This window comes from Cuculus canorus, chromosome 27 (assembly GCF_017976375.1).
Source record: "Cuculus canorus isolate bCucCan1 chromosome 27, bCucCan1.pri, whole genome shotgun sequence".
In the NCBI taxonomy this organism is placed as follows: Eukaryota; Metazoa; Chordata; class Aves; order Cuculiformes; family Cuculidae; genus Cuculus; species Cuculus canorus.
The window spans coordinates 2393259-2409242 of NC_071427.1; the positions used below are offsets into that span (position 1 = coordinate 2393259).

The following is a 15984-nucleotide window of genomic DNA, read 5'->3' on the forward strand; positions in this document are numbered from 1 at the left end:
AGGAGGAAGGCCAAGAGCCCCCCCATCCAACACTGGGAACCCCTTGTGACCCCCCCAAAGGCCACTCCCAAACCTGCGCCCCTCTCTGTCAGGGGGTGACAGGACCCCCAACGCCCCCATCCTGCCCCACAAAGGCCGGGGGTGCCCTGCCCCAATCACCCCCAAACTCCTGGCCATCCTCAGGAACCCCCTCAGCCAACAGCACCCCAACATCCTGCAGCTCCCATGGGTGCAGCAAGTTTATCCCGGTCTCTGCAGGCCCCCCCAGGCCCCCAGGAGACCCCACAGCACCGGGAAGGGGGCACGGGACCCCCAAAGTGCTGCAGCCCTAAGGGGTGCCCAGTGTCGCAGAGCACAAGAAGGCTGCAAAACACGGGTACTGGTCAGCTCTGGCCTTATTTAGGATTCACCTCTCCAGGCTTCTTTTCATTCCAAATGGAACCCTGGAATGGTTTGGGTTAGAAGGGACCTCAAAGATCATCCAGTTCCACCCCCCCTGCCATGAGCAAGGACACCTCCCACTGGATCAGGGGCTCCAAGCCCCATCCAACCTGGCCTTGGACGCCTCCAGGGATGGGGCAGCCACCACTGCTCTGGGCAACCTGGGCCAGGGCCTCCCCACCCTCACAGCAAAACATTTCTTCCCAAAATCTCATCTCACTCTCCCCTCTTTCAGCTGAAAACCATTCCTCCTCATTCTATCCCTGCACTCCCTGATCCAGAGCCCCTTCCCAGCTTTCCTGGAGCCCCTTTCAGCACTGGAAGCTGCTCTAAGGTCTCCCCGCAGCCTTCTCTTCTCCAGGCTGAACAACCCCAACTCTCTCAGCCTGTCCTCGTACAGGAGGTTCTCCAGCCCTCGGATCATCTCCGTGGCCTCCAAAAGTTCCATGTCCTTCTTATGTTGGTGATTCCAGAACTGGACGCAGGACTCCAGGTCAGGTCCCAGAGCAGAGCAGAGGGGCAGAATCCCCTCCCTCCCTGCTGGTCCCACTGCTCTGGATGCAGCCCAGGACACAGTTGGTTTCTGGGATGCGAGCGCTCGTTGCCGGTTCACGTTGAGGTTCTCCTCCTCCAGGACCCCCGGCTGAGAACGGCAGCACAAGGTCCAGCCTGGAGGGACCCTGCCCGGGCTGTGGGCCGAGGGAGGGATGGGGTTGCTGGTGCTTCGTTGTGGTCTGAGTGTCTCTGGCACTGATGTCCGGCTGTGGTTTTGCCCTTAAACTGGGGAGCACTGGATCTGATCACTCGTGGCTTGGCTGGGAAACGCTTTGGACAAGCAGGGGGTTCTTGTAGGCTTTTCAGATGAGAAAACACTGGAGAAAAACACTGAAACCCACACTTTTGAATCTGTACCTTCATCGGAGAAACCCTAAGGACTCTGGCCTGACCATCCTCCTCACTCCTGGCAGCCTACGCTTGGACCTGAACTTGCAAATCCCAGGTTTTCCTGTTGGAATCATAGAATAGTTTGGGTTGGAAAGGACCTTAAAGATCATCCAGTTCCAACACACTGGACATCCCACCGGATCAGGCTGCCCAAGGCCTATCCAACCTGGCCTGGAACCCCTCCAGGGATGGGGCAGCCACAGCTTCCCTGGGCAACCTGCTCCAGTGTCTCACCACTCTCATGATGAAGAAATTCCTCCTTATGTCTCATCTAATTCTGCCCCTCTCCAGTTTATCCCCATTGCCCCTCATCCTATCACCACAATCCTTTGTGAACAGCCCCTCTCCAGCTTTCCTGGAGCCCCTTCAGGTACTGGAAGGTCGCTATAAGGTCTCCTCGGAGCCTTTTCCAGGCTGAACAACCCCAACTCTCTCAGCCTGTCGTCGTTTGGACATTCTCCAGCCCTCTGATCATCTTTGTAGCCTCCTCTGAACCCGTTCCAACAGCTCCATATCCTTCTTACATTGAGGATTCCAGAACTAAATCTCAGACCTCGGTCCTGCCAGACCTCTCCCGATGTCCTCCACAAGCAAGGGATGCTGCTCAGCTCCACGTGTCCACTTTGGGGACCTCAACAGGCTCCTGCCCATACCTCCCCCTTGGCCACACTCCCTGCCAAGGAATATGTGGCCAAAACTGAGCTCCTCCATGCCAGTGTCATCCCAGAGATCTCCCTGTGCCCTCACAGGTGCCTGGGGAGAAGATGCTCTCCCCAATGACCCATTGCTTATTAAAACACCTTTTTTTTGTAGGTAAAAAGGATCCTCCCCCTAACTCCGATGCTGTTCGCTGGGGTCTGGTTGCTCCATTCCTAAGTGGAGGGTCCAGGAGCGAGCGCACAGCCCCGGCCCCTCCGGCTCTGGGCTGAGTTCCCAGGAGGGAACCGCAGCAGTCAGGGTGAAACACAGCACTGCAAGACGTTTTCCAGCATCTTCTCCTCTTTGTCATCCACCCTGTGAGCTAATTAAGCCAAAAGGCAATTAGCCAGTTTCCTAGGCAGGCCAAAACATTAATCAGTGTTCCCCTCCAGTGCAGCAAAAGGCAATATTAGTGCTAAAAATTCAAATGATTGGTGTGGAAACCTCAACTTCAGTCCCACCAGGGGCCAAACCCATCCTGGGTGCAGCTCCACCACTGTCCTGCTGGTCCCTGCCTGGGACTGGTGATGGTGGAGGAACCTATGGGATGGGATTGTGCTGGGAATTTGGCCACTGCTGGGTGAGGAGGTGTGGGGACGGAGTGGCTTGGGTTCCTGTGAGCTTTCTGGTGCTGGTGGAGGTGGGGCTGTGGCCTCCTGTGATGCTGGAGAGGATAAAGCAGGGGAATATTTATGCCATAGAGGAGAGATCCATCCCCTTGTCTAGGGTCCCTCTTCCATTGTCCATCTCCCGTTAATTTGTTCCTAGCTCCAAGAACTCTCCTCACCACCCAGAGCTCACTGGGATGATCTCAGGGGAGTTCCGTTCTTCCCAAGTTGGATGGAATTGGCCCCAAACTATGTGCGGTTCTTCCCTGGTGCTGCACGGTCATTCCGGATCCCCCAGCCTCAGAAATTGCACCACAGCCCAAGGATGGACTGGGCTCCCAAGGGACCACGGTGGCCCCGCTGAAGCCCTGAGCCCAGGGGTGCAGTGAGAGGCCCCGATCCTGGTGCAGGGGTGACAAGGGCACAGTAGCCCCGGTGCCCGAGCTCTGCGGCTGCACGGTAGCCCCGGTGCTTGAGCTTTGCAGCCGCACGGTAGCCCCGGTGCTTGAGCTTTGCAGCCGCACGGTAGCCCCGGTGCCCGAGCTTTGCAGCCGCACGGTAGCCCCGGTGCCCGAGCTTTGTGGCTGCACAGTAGCCCCGGTGCCCGAGCTCTGTGGCCGCACGGTAGCCCCGGTGCCCAAGCTCTGTGGCTGTACGGTAGCCCCGGTGCCCGAGCTTTACGGCTGCACGGTAGCATCGGTGTTCGAGCTCTGTGGCCGCACGGTAGCCACGGTGCCGTCTCCCCAGCCCGGTGCACCCCCCAGCGCTTGCGCAGCGGGCGGACACTGCGGGGCCGGGGCTGCACCGGGCTCTGCCCCGCTGTCCTCCTCGGAGCTGGGAGAGCAGCGCCTCCGTCCGCACCGGAGGGCACAGCCCACGGTACCGGCTCCGGTCCCCGGGGCTGCTTCCCACCCGTTACCAGCGGCGGGTGGGGACAAGTGGCCGGTGCCGGCCGCCGTGTGGCTCAGTATGCCTGATGGGGCTCGGTGGAAGCCCCCACGGGGCGCTGCTCGCTCAGTGGGGCTCGGTGCGCCACCCCTATAGCGCCCGTTTCTCCCGGTGGGGCTCAGTGCCGGTCCTCACGGGGCACTGCTCGCCTAGCGGGGCTGGGGACCGGCCCTCGTAGGGTCCTACTCTGTGCTAGCCCCGCTGCAGCCTGGGCAGAGCCCGGCAGGGCGGGAGGTTTCAGTCCCCCAGCGCGTCCCCTCTGCGCCGCCACGTGGTTCCGCCGCGGCCGGCTGGTCCTCCCGACCATAGAGCGCGCTACGGGACAGAACGGCAAGGCAGCATCACCCCACTTCGATCATCGAGCTCTCGACGCACTGCGGGACAGAGCGTCGCCTCGGCGCATGCGCATTGGGCGCATCCCCGCCCCCCGGCCGGCGCCGCAGGATAAGAAGGGGGCGGCTGACGTCAGCGTTCTCTTCCGCCCGCTCTGCGCTCGGCAGGGAGACAGGGCCGCTGCCGCCGCCATTGCTGTGACCCCCCCGCCCCGCAGCATCCGCCGCCATCCGCCATCATGGTGAGGCCCCGCGCCCCGCCGCCGCCACGGGGGAGCAGGGAGGGCTCCGCGCTCGCTGTCGTGAGGGGGATGGCGAAGCCGGGAGGGTCCGCAGTACCGCGGCGGCCGCTGCGGCCTGGCTGGGCCGCTGCGGAGGGGAGGGGGCTGGGCAGCGTGTGGGGCGGGGAGGGGGCCGAGTTGGCGGAGCCGTAGCCCCCGTGGGGGCCCTTCTTGTCCCGTTTGAGGCTCGACACTGGCCCCCGTGGGGCGCTGCTGTCCCGGTGCCCGGTGGGACTCTGTACCGGCCCCCGTGGGCCACTACTTGCCAGATGGAGACCCTGCGTACCCGGTTGGGGCTCGGTAAGGCTGCCCCCGTGGGGGCCCTGTTCTCCCCAGTTGGGCTCGGTGGCGGCTCTCGTAGGACACATGCTTGCTCGGTTGGGACTTGCTGCCGGTCCTTGTGGGGCGCTGCCGTCTCGGTGCCTGGTTGGGACTCGGTCCTGGTCCCCGGGGGGGGCCCTGTTTGCCCGGTTTGGGCTTGGTGCCGGCCCTCGCGGGGGTCCTGCTTGCCCGACTGGGGCTCGGTGAGGCGGCCCCCAGTTGGGGCTCTGCTTGCCCGGTTGGGGGTCGGTGAGCCCGCCCCTGTGGGAGCCCTGCTTGCTCCGGTGGGGCTCGGTGGCGGCTCTCGTAGGGCACTTGTTTGCCTGTTTATGGGCTCAGTGGTGCAGCACCGTGAGGCCCTGCTGTCCCAGTGCCCGGTTGGGATTCGGTGTGGGCCCCCATAGGGGGGCTCTGCTGTGCCGGTGCCCGGTTGGGGCTCGGTGCTGCAGCATCGTAGTGGTGTTGACGCCTTTGCGGTGTCTTTATATAACGCTGCGGGGGCGATCGTACCGGGCTGTCAAGTGCCTGCCACGCTGCAGCTCCCTCCCGGTTGGCGTTAACCGGGGTTTGCCGCAAAGAACGGCTGACGCAGGGCTGAGGCGGGGAGGGAGTGCGCTGGGCGCTTGCGCTGCGAGCTCTGCTGCTTGTCGTGTCCTTGCTGTGGGCTGTGGTGGGACGCCGGCTGCGCAGGCAGAATCGGTGTCGGTGTGGGCATACGTGGTGATGGCAGGTATTTGTGGCGTTGGTTTGGCTTCCTGGAATGGTCAAGCCTTTTCTTTAAACTTTGTGTTGTTCTTTTCTTCTCCTTTTTTTCTCCTTCTTCAAGGTGAACTTCACAGTAGACCAGATACGGGCCATCATGGACAAAAAGGCCAACATCCGAAACATGTCTGTGATCGCCCATGTCGACCACGGCAAATCAACCTTGACCGATTCTCTGGTATGCAAAGCTGGTATCATCGCCTCTGCCCGGGCGGGGGAGACCCGTTTCACCGACACAAGAAAGGATGAGCAGGAACGGTGCATTACCATCAAATCGACGTGAGTTCCCTCCCTTCAAGCGTTGACTTTCTTGTTCCCACTGTGTGATCCAAGCTCAAGGAGGGGCTTTGAGTCCCCCACTGGTTTGATTGCAAGATGAAAGATGGTGTTCTCTGGCCTCGTTCAGAGGCTCAGCTCTTGCTTATGCTGATTGCTTAATTAAGAGAGCAAGTATTGATTGGCTCGCGGGGGATTCTCTCCCTCTACTCTGCTCTTGTGTGACCCTGCCTGGAATCCTGTGTCCAATTCTGGAATCCCCAACATAAGGAGGACATGGAACTGTTGGAAGAAGTCTAGAGGAGGCCATGAGGATGATCCAAGGGCTGGACCAGCTCTGCTATGAGGCCAGGCTGAGAGAGTTGGGATTGTTCAGCCTGGAGAAGGCTCCAGGGAGACCTTAGAGCACCTGCCAGGACTGAGAGGGGCTCCAGGAATGCTGGGGAGGGACTTTTTACAACGGCAAGGAGTGACAGGATAAGGGGGAGTAGCTGTAAATGGATGGGGGAAGATTTAGATTAGACATTAGGAAGAAATTCTTCATGATGAGGGTGAGGAGGCCCTGGCCCAGGTTGCCCAGAGCAGTGGTGGCTGCCCCATCCCTGAGGGTGTTCAAGGTGGGATTGGATGGGGTTTGGAGCCCCTGATCCAGTGGGAGGTGTCCCTGCCCATGGCAGGGGGTTGGAACTGGATGGGCTTTGAGATCCCTTCAAACCCCATTCTATGAATCAGAGTGCCGCCTCCGTGGTCACTGGGCGGTAGATGTGCAACAAGAGCTTTGGCTTCAGCCTTTCATTTTAGCTCTGGGGCTGTAGGGTGTGGCTGGTGTCTGCTGGAGTCCTGCAGAGACTGGCTTGGAAGCATCTCCAGTGGCTTTGTCACCATGGGTGGTTTGAGGACCCTGAGGGGCATCAAAAGAGGTCAGAAAGGCTGTTGGACCTGGTAGGAGAAGCATAAATCCTTAACTAGAAGAGGTACAATCCTCTTCAGGCTCTTTATATTGCATGGCTCCAGAGGAGCATAGTAAGGGAAGATTTTAGCCTGGGTTCCAGGTTATCTCCCACATTGGCCTCCCAGGAATACACTTCAAGAAATCCTTAAGCCCAGGCATCTTTGTCTCTATGGGATAAAAGGCTATTTTGACACACTGGGAAGGGATAGTGTGTAGATAATAATTTTCATGGTTTTCCTTTTCTTTCAGAGCTATTTCTCTATTTTACGAGCTCTCTGAAAACGATTTGGCCTTCATCAAGCAGAGCAAGGATGGTTCTGGCTTCTTGATCAACCTGATTGACTCTCCTGGGCATGTGGACTTCTCTTCGGAGGTTACTGCTGCTCTTCGTGTCACTGATGGTGCCCTGGTTGTTGTAGACTGTGTTTCTGGTAAGATTTTCTGCAGTCGTATGCAGCTGTAGCGTATGTTGGGTGAGTTTAAAGAGGATAATTGATTCCCTGTGTTTGGCAGGCGTGTGTGTGCAGACAGAGACTGTGCTGCGTCAGGCCATTGCTGAGAGGATCAAGCCTGTCCTGATGATGAACAAGATGGACCGAGCGCTGCTGGAGCTGCAGCTGGAGCCAGAGGAGCTGTACCAGACCTTCCAGCGCATCGTGGAAAACGTGAACGTCATTATCTCCACGTATGGAGAAGGAGAAAGTGGCCCCATGGGAAATATCATGGTAAGCAGGAGGCTGTGCTTGAAACTGGAGGGAGCAGTTGTGGCCCTTCATTGCTTTCCTGCCCCAAGGAGAGAAGTGAGAGGAGGATAATGAAGGCACCGGTCCTACCCGGGAGTGGGCTGGTTTGGAGCTCTTGCTGGCTTTCCTCTGAGAGTAGAAATCCCAAGCAGATAAGGATTGTAAATACTAAGGTGTCCTTGTTTTGTAGGACACCTTCCTGCCCACATAGAATCATGGAATGGTTTGGGTTTGAAAGAACCTTAAATCACCCAGTTCCACCCGCCTGCCATCAGCAGGGACACCTTCTGTCACGGCTGTGATGTTGGGTGATGAGAGATCCCAAGCTCCCACGCAGCATCCGTCCTCTGGCTGCTTTCTGAAGTTGAAGGAGGCTTGGAGGTGTTTGCTGTCCCTGTGCTCTGAGCGCTGCTGGGTTCCTGGGTAGTGAGCAGGGCTCTTGGTTGTGAGAAAATGCTTGTGCTTTGCTGTTGTTGAGCACTCTCCTGTGTGCTGTGGGCTTTCATGTGTGGCTGATCATCCCCACAAAGGACTGGGATCTTAACTACATGCGAACATGTGCAGCTGCTGAGGTGTTTAGGCACTTAGGTGCTCAAAGTTGTGAAAAATTGATCCAGTTCTGTGGTACACAGCTCACGTGGTCAGGCTGTCACAGAACCGTTTGAGGGTTACATAGTGCTGAAGCTCCATCCTCGTGCTCTTTGTCCCGGACAGTTGTTTGGCACTGTGTGTGCTGACTGCTGTAAGGCTGTGTAGCTGTTAGAGCTGTGGCCGTTCCTCTGATCCAGCTCTCCTCTTCCCTTTCAGATTGATCCAGTGCTTGGTACAGTCGGCTTCGGCTCTGGCCTGCACGGCTGGGCTTTCACTCTGAAACAGTTTGCTGAAATGTATGTTGCAAAGTTTGCTGCCAAGGGTGATGCCCAGCTGAACGCATCTGAGCGTGCCAAGAAAGTAGAAGACATGATGAAGAAGCTGTGGGGAGACAGGTGAGGAATCTCTGCTCTTAGCTCGAGTTCCAATGCAGCTTTGCAGCCGCAGACAGATGCTGTGGAAGGTAGGTAAGGAGGGAGGATGTGGTCCTGCCTGCTTATGGTCCTGCTCCAGTGGCTTCATCTGTGTGCTGCACGCACCTATTGCACCTCAAATTCTGGGTTCAGTTTTGGGCCCCTCACTACAAGAAGGACACTGAGGGGCTGGAGCACGTCCAGGGAAGAGAAACAAATGGTGGAGGGGCTGGAGAACAAGGGTTATGAGGAGTGGTTGAGGGCTCTGGGGTTGTTTAGCCTGGAGAAAAGAAGGCCGAAGGCAGACCTCAGCACTGTCAACAGCTGCCTGAAAGGAGGTTGTGGTGAGGTGGGTGCTGGGCTTTTCTCCCAAATGACAGGTGATAGGATGAGAGGAAATTGCCTCAAGTTGCACCAAGGGAGGTTTACATTGGATATTAGGAAAAGTTTATTCACTGAAAAGGGTTTTTGGGCACTGGCAGAGGCTGCCCATGAAGGTGGAGTGCCCATCCCTGAAGGGGTTTAAAGGGCAGGCAGATGAAGTGCTTGGGGATCTAGTTTAGTAGTGGGCAGGTACAGCTGGACTTGATGATCTCAAAGGTCTTTTCCAACCTAGAGAGCCTATGATTCTAGTGAAAGAGTTGCTTCCCATGAAATCTTTGCAGGATAGGAAATGGAGAGAAATGGGGAAGGGTTGTTGAGCTGGTAGCATCAGTTCACTGTGTTTTGGTGAGCTCTGAAAATGAAGGAAGTTATGGAGAAGGTTCTCACTCAGCAGCTCTTTCCTCTGGCCTCAGCAAGCAGAACAAGCCATGCTTCCATAGCTGAAGCAAGCATTAATACTTGTTCGACTTGATTCTTTCTCCAGATATTTTGATCCTGCGACAGGCAAGTTCAGCAAATCTGCTACCAGCCCTGACGGAAAGAAACTGCCCAGGACCTTCTGCCAGCTCATCCTTGACCCCATCTTCAAGGTGGGTTCCTTTTGTGTTCAGCCCTTGCTGGTGTCTCTGGTTCAGTTCCTGTGTGTGATGATGGAAAATTTCTTCACTTTGACCTGACTTGTCTGATTGAAGAAATTTAAATATCTGACACAAGCCTAGCTCGTTAGTTGGTGTGGGCAGGGAGGCTGTAGGAGGTGTTGTGCAGGCAAGTGTGTGTCTCAGCCTCCAAATGGTTTCAGCTGGGTGATGAGCAAGAACAGAGGTTCTCTTTAGAGACATTTGTGGTGCTGCTTCTTCAAACTGGGTCCCGGGCGATGTTCGTGACTGCTGCTGTTGTACCAGGTTTTCACTGCAATCATGAACTTCAAGAAAGAGGAGGCGGCTAAACTGATTGAGAAACTGGACATCAAGCTTGACAGTGAAGATAAGGACAAAGAGGGCAAACCCCTGCTGAAGGTGAGATGAGTCTGAATGGTTTGTGGGGAGGAAATCAGTAGTTGCGCTGCTCCAGCTGGGTCAGCGTTCTAAGCAACTACAAGCCCTGCTTGGGGGGAAGGTTGTGAAGGATCTGCTCAGATCTTACTCTGGTCTCTGTGCAGGCCGTGATGAGGCGGTGGCTGCCTGCTGGAGATGCCCTGCTGCAGATGATCACCATCCACCTGCCCTCTCCGGTCACAGCCCAGAAGTACCGCTGCGAGCTGCTCTACGAGGGGCCCCCAGATGATGAGGCTGCCATAGGTATGAGTGCTCCAACAATCCCATCACCATCTTGCTCTCCAAGCTTGGTAGCTGCTCTAATTCTTGAGTCTGTCACTTTTCTAGTATAGATTAAACAAGGATTGAGTATGGATTACTAGCTCATGGCTGTATGCTGGAGAAACTGAGCTAGACAAGTAGAATCACTCAATGCTTGGGGTTGGAAGGGATGTTTACAGGTCATCTGGTCCAAGCCCCCTGCGGGAGCAGGAACATTTTTAACTGGATCAGGTTGCTCAGAGCCCCATCCAACCTGACCTTGTATGTTTCCAGGGGGAAAGTAAGCTGGGAATAGCCTGAGTGTGTGACAGGCTTAGGCTGAGCCTGTATTCCTTTAAAACATCACTTGGCAATGTGATCTTCCTCTCTGGTTGGGCTGTGCAGACAGCAGTCAGTGCACTGGGGCAGCAGTGGGTACTGGTCTCGTGTTGGGATTTGGGGTGAGAGGAGGGACAGGGCTTGTCTACTGGCTGTGAGAGATGGTACTGAACTAAGCTGATCCCTTCCCCTCCTCCCAGGTATCAAGAACTGTGACCCCAAAGGCCCCCTGATGATGTACATCTCTAAAATGGTGCCAACCTCTGACAAGGGACGTTTCTACGCTTTCGGACGTGTCTTCTCTGGTCTCGTCTCAACTGGTTTGAAAGTCAGAATCATGGGACCAAACTACACGCCTGGCAAGAAGGAGGATCTGTATCTGAAGCCGATTCAAAGGTCAGTCCTGGCTGGGTGTGCTCTGTGGCTCAGATTTGTGTTTCTAACATGGTCTTGTGTCTCTTCTCACCTCAGACCAGGCCAAGTGCTTGGCTGCTCACTTAAGTCTGCTGCCTCCGCTCCAGGGTGCTTCCTGGTGGGACATCTGCTCTTTCAAACTTGAATATAACAGCCTTCTCTTTCGCTAGGACCATTCTCATGATGGGCCGCTATGTTGAACCCATTGAGGACGTGCCTTGTGGAAACATTGTTGGTCTGGTTGGTGTCGACCAGTTCCTCGTGAAGACTGGAACCATCACCACCTTTGAGCACGCTCACAACATGAGGGTCATGAAGTTCAGCGTCAGCCCCGTTGTGCGTGTGGCTGTGGAGGCCAAGAACCCAGCAGACCTGCCCAAACTGGTGGAGGGGCTGAAGCGCCTGGCAAAGTCTGACCCTATGGTGCAGGTGGGTGGTTCTGGGGACAGGAGAAACCCTCCTGATGCAGGAGGCTATTGCCTTTTGTTGTGGTTATATTGGGAGTGCTGGCAGAGAAGTCTTGAGTTAAGAATTGGTCCCATCTCTGCCAGAGTGGGAAGGAATAGTGCGTTTCCTAGAGCTTCCTCCCAAGGGGAGGAGCAGACGCTGAGCTGACCAGTGATAGGAACTGAGGGAATGGCAGGAAAATGGGCCAGGGGAGAGTTAGCTTGGACATCAATAAAAGATTCTTCCCGCAAAGGGTGGTGGAGCACTGGAACAGTTCCCAGGGATGCAGTCATGGCCTCAGCCCTGGCAATATTCAAGAAGCATTTGGCCAATGCCCTCAGCTCCACGATGTGAATGTTGGGGTGTCCTGTGCAGGGACAGGAGTTGGACTCTATGATCCTTGTGGGTCCCTTCCAATGCCACACATGATATGATTCTGTGGTTTCACCTTGGGGTGGTGCCGAGTTGTCCCTGGATTGGTGGAAGGAACATCTAAAAGGATCTCAATGAATCAAAGAGACCAACTGGAGACAGTCACTATTTTATGTGTGAACGCTTTCATTGCGTTGCAGTTGAGAGCCTCACCTGTGTAAATGTTCTTTTCAGTGCATCATTGAGGAGTCTGGGGAGCACATCATCGCTGGCGCAGGGGAGCTGCACTTGGAGATCTGCCTGAAGGACCTGGAAGAGGACCACGCCTGCATTCCTATTAAGGTAGGCTGCAGCAGCAGAGCTGTTGTTGAGCTCTGGTACACTGTCTGACCTGCTGCTTGCCTGGTGGCTCACTGCTGTTCTTGTCACCACAGAAATCAGATCCCGTTGTCTCCTACCGTGAGACAGTCAGTGAGGAATCCAATGTGATGTGCCTTTCCAAGTCCCCCAACAAACACAACAGGCTGTACATGAAGGCCCGGCCCTTCCCAGATGGCTTGGCTGAAGACATTGACAAGGGCGAGGTCACTGCCCGTCAGGAGCTGAAGCAGCGAGCCCGTTACCTGGCTGAGAAGTATGAGTGGGACGTGACCGAAGCCAGGAAGATCTGGTGCTTCGGTCCTGATGGCACCGGCCCCAACATCCTGACCGACATTACCAAGGGAGTGCAGTACCTGAACGAGATCAAGGACAGCGTGGTGGCCGGCTTCCAGTGGGCAACAAAGGAGGTAAAGAGGATCATGCCGGGCTGGGATTGCTCTGGGCAGGCACCGGGCAGTGTCATAAATGGTTCCTGCTCATCTCTCTGCTCCAAGAGATGTTGGGAAAGCTGTCACGTACAGTGAAACAGATCTGTAATTCAGAAGTGTTTGTTAGGACAAAAACTCAGTATTGCAGAATCATAGTATGGTTTCATTTGGAAAAGACCTTTGAGTCCAACTATCGATCCAGCTCTGCTGAAGCCAACACTAGACCATGTCCCAAAGAATGACATCTGCTCATCTTTTAAACCCCCTCCAGGGATGGTGACTCAACTCCTCCCTGCGCAGCCTCTGCTAGGGCCTGGCAATCCCTTCAGTAAAGAAATTCCTCCCAATACCCAACCTAAATTTCCCCTGGCACACCTTGAGGCTGTTTCCCCTTCTCCTGTCAGTCCCTACCAGGGAGAAGAGACCAACCCCCACCTCGCTGCAACCTCCTTTTGGGGAGTTGAGGGCAGTGATAGGGAACTCCCTTCAGTCTCTTTTCCTCCAGGTTAAACAACCTCAGCTCCCTCAGCCACTGCTTGTAAGGCTTGTGCTTCAAACCCTTCACCAACTTTGCCCTTGTCTAGACACCCTCCAGCTCCAGAAGGAGTGGACTGGAACGAAGTCACTTTTAGCTTTTCTGGTCATTAGCATAAGGACGATGGATTTTTACCCCTTCTGAGATCAGTGGCAGTAGGACAGGGTTTAGACAGACAAAAAATGGCCTATAGAGGCAAAACTTTTTCCCGGGGCTGCAGAACAATTAATTGTGGCAGCACATGCTTAACGCGAGCAACAAGCTTTTTGGAGAGCAAACTGCAGTGATGGGGAGAAAAACCTGATATAAATAACACACCTGGCATCAAAGAAAAGGAGAACCTTGGCAAAGGTCTGCCATTGATTAGGAATTGTTTGTTCAGGATTAGATTGGGGATGACTCCAAAACAGCGGGGGAGATCAGGTGGGTGGGGAACAGCAGCAGGAGAGGTTTCAGTTAGTTTTGGTGTGAAGGAGAAGAATAAATGCCAAGAAGTTTTGTTGTCCCAGTTAGTGTAAAAAAACCATTTTCCTGGCTAATTGCAGCATCATAAATGTGTGTCAGCTCCACTTCTGCTGACCCAGAACATTGGAGATGTTGCGAGGTGGTCCTGGTGGGTGGTTTCTCTACCTGAGGCCTTCCCTGAGGAGCCGCAGGAGGAGCACCTCGTTCTTGGATCCTGGGCAAGGAAGATGCTTTGTCAAACAGCTCCTTGGTGTGGCAAGCGAGCTCTTGTGCTTCTCACTTCAGGACTTGATTCCAAGGAATGCCTGAAAACTGAGAGGTCAGAACCTTTTGGTAGGGAATATTTTCAGTTCCCTGACTTGATGTGTGCTCTGCTTCTCCAGGGAGTCCTGTGCGAGGAGAACATGCGTGGGGTGCGTTTTGATGTGCATGATGTCACCCTGCATGCTGATGCCATCCACCGTGGAGGCGGGCAGATCATTCCCACTGCCCGGAGATGCCTGTACGCCTGTGTGCTCACTGCTCAGCCCAGACTCATGGAGCCCATCTACCTTGTGGAGATCCAGGTAAGGATTCTCCTTGTCCCAGAGGATCCTGTGTGAAGATGATGTGGGGAGGGGTGGTTTGTGGTGCTGACTCCTCTCTCCCACAGTGCCCGGAGCAGGTGGTGGGTGGCATCTACGGCGTGCTGAACAGGAAGCGTGGCCATGTCTTCGAGGAGACGCAGGTGGCTGGCACCCCCATGTTTGTGGTGAAGGCCTACCTGCCTGTCAACGAATCCTTTGGTGAGTGGCACTCCTGAGAGCGGGATCCCAGCCCTGGGGGAGATCCTTGTGGCCAGCTGTCTGATGGCAACAATTTGTAGAATCCTTTGGGTTGGACAAGACCTTTTAAAAGTCCAGTCGTAAACCCAGCACTGCCAGTTCCGCTGCTAAACCATGTCCCTAAGCACCACATCCACACAGCTTTTAAATCCCTCCAGGATGGTGACTCCACTTCCCTGGCAGTGCTTGAAAACCCTTTCCATGAAGAAATACTTCCTACTGTCCAACCTAAACCTTCCCTGGTGCAACTTGAGGCCATTTCCTCTTGTATTGTGTCTTCTGTGGGAAGAATCCAACATGACACTGTCGTTTGGGTGAGAAGAGACCTTTCAAGGTCTTCTAGTGCCAGCCCCCTGCAGTGAGCAGAGCCATCTTCCACTTGAGGAGGTTGCTCAGAGCCTTGTCCAACCTGACCTTTAATGTTTCCATGGATGGGACTTCTCTTACTGCTCTGGGAAACCTGGTCCAGGCGTTCAGCTCCCTCCTTGTCAACAACGTCTTCCTTACAGCCAGTCTGAATCCTCCCCTCTTTTAGTTTAAAGCCGTTACCTTTGTCCTATCACAACAGGCCCTGTTAAAATTGGAGAATGATAGAATTGTTAAGGTTGGAAAAGACCATCTAAGCTCACCCAGTCCAACCATCAGCCCAACGCCACCATCCCTACTAAACCACAGCTCAAAGTGTCACATCTAAATGCTTTTAGAACCTTTCCAGGGATGGAGACTCCATCACTGTTCTGGGCAAACTGCTCTTTCGTTTGTCCCTGTCATAGACCCTGTTTAAGGCTGCAGTGAGGTCTGTATGGAGATTCTTCTCCAAGTCCATATCGTTGACTTCACCATTCTTACAGGCCACCTTGGTGTCTGGAAAGGCCAAAGTGAGGTCTCCTGGAGCCTCTCCTCCAACTGTACCTCCTTGATCGCATCACAGCCCCCTTTGATATCTGGAAAGGCCAGAGTGAGCCTGGAGCCTCTTCCCCAGCTTTTCCTAGAGGCGGAGGTGCTGTGGTGGCATCTCTGCAGGCTTTTGGATACTGGTGTGGGTTCCTTGGCTTTAGACCTGTCCTGGAAACCGTGGTTTCTGCTGCAGGTGATGCTGTTCTGTGCCTGTTCCTTCCTCCTCACCCCTTTTCTTCTTCCTCGCAGGCTTCACAGCGGATTTGAGGTCCAACACAGGGGGCCAGGCTTTCCCGCAGTGCGTCTTCGACCACTGGCAGATCCTGCCTGGTGATCCCTTTGACAGCGCCAGCCGTCCCTTCCAGGTGGTGGCTGAGACCCGCAAACGCAAAGGCCTGAAGGAAGGCATCCCCGCTCTTGATAACTTCCTTGACAAACTCTAATTAAGCTCCTCAGACTCTGGGAGTGGGGAGGGAAAAATTAATTAGCGTATAAATGCCCGTGCGAAGGGGTAGACGCCTGTGATCACCATCTCTTGGCATTGTTAATTAATTGGTTTCATAGCGATTTGAGACTTTAAATGAGGATGATAAAAGAGAAAAAAAAAAAGCCTTATAGGTTTCTGTGTTGCACATGACTCATCTTTGCCATTGTAACTAAACATTTCCACTAGATTTGCCCAATTCTGTATTTATTTGACCCAAAGCGTGATGGGGACAAGGGGTGTGTGCGCCGCATTTCTCCCTTTCTCCTAGAAATAGGGTAAATCAATCTAAACTTAAGAGGAAGGGGGGGAAATACCCGCCTGCAGTGTGACTCCGTCGTGACCATCGCCGCCTGTATTAGTGCCACTGGAATTAATAAAATCGGATCATGGTGAAAACGATGAGG

General features: G+C 54.8%; 1 protein-coding gene and 1 non-coding gene across 2 annotated transcripts; both read left to right on the top strand.

Moving 5' to 3' along the window:
• The first annotated feature begins 4062 nt into the window (after positions 1-4062).
• On the top strand, positions 4063-15767 carry EEF2 (eukaryotic translation elongation factor 2). Its single transcript, XM_054050360.1, has 15 exons — positions 4063-4215; positions 5402-5616; positions 6815-6996; positions 7079-7290; positions 8116-8294; positions 9181-9286; positions 9599-9712; positions 9856-9994; positions 10531-10726; positions 10915-11173; positions 11798-11905; positions 11998-12351; positions 13756-13938; positions 14025-14157; positions 15343-15767. Exons 1-15 carry the CDS (start codon positions 4213-4215, stop codon positions 15534-15536), a joined length of 2577 nt encoding a protein of 858 aa, XP_053906335.1. The 5' UTR covers positions 4063-4212; the 3' UTR covers positions 15537-15767.
• Positions 9340-9406, top strand: LOC128849304 (small nucleolar RNA SNORD37). Its single transcript, XR_008447315.1, has one exon. It is a non-coding gene; the product is annotated as a small nucleolar RNA SNORD37 (small nucleolar RNA).
• Positions 15768-15984: the final 217 nt, after the last annotated feature.

What these genes read in the sequence shown, in the direction of transcription:
- EEF2 (XM_054050360.1), top strand. An exon ending in AGGGCAAACCCCTGCTGAAG is followed by an intron (nt 9,713 to 9,855) that starts GTGAGATGAGTC and finishes GTCTCTGTGCAG; the next exon opens with GCCGTGATGAGGCGGTGGCT. An exon ending in GCCTGTCAACGAATCCTTTG is followed by an intron (nt 14,158 to 15,342) that starts GTGAGTGGCACT and finishes TCTTCCTCGCAG; the next exon opens with GCTTCACAGCGGATTTGAGG.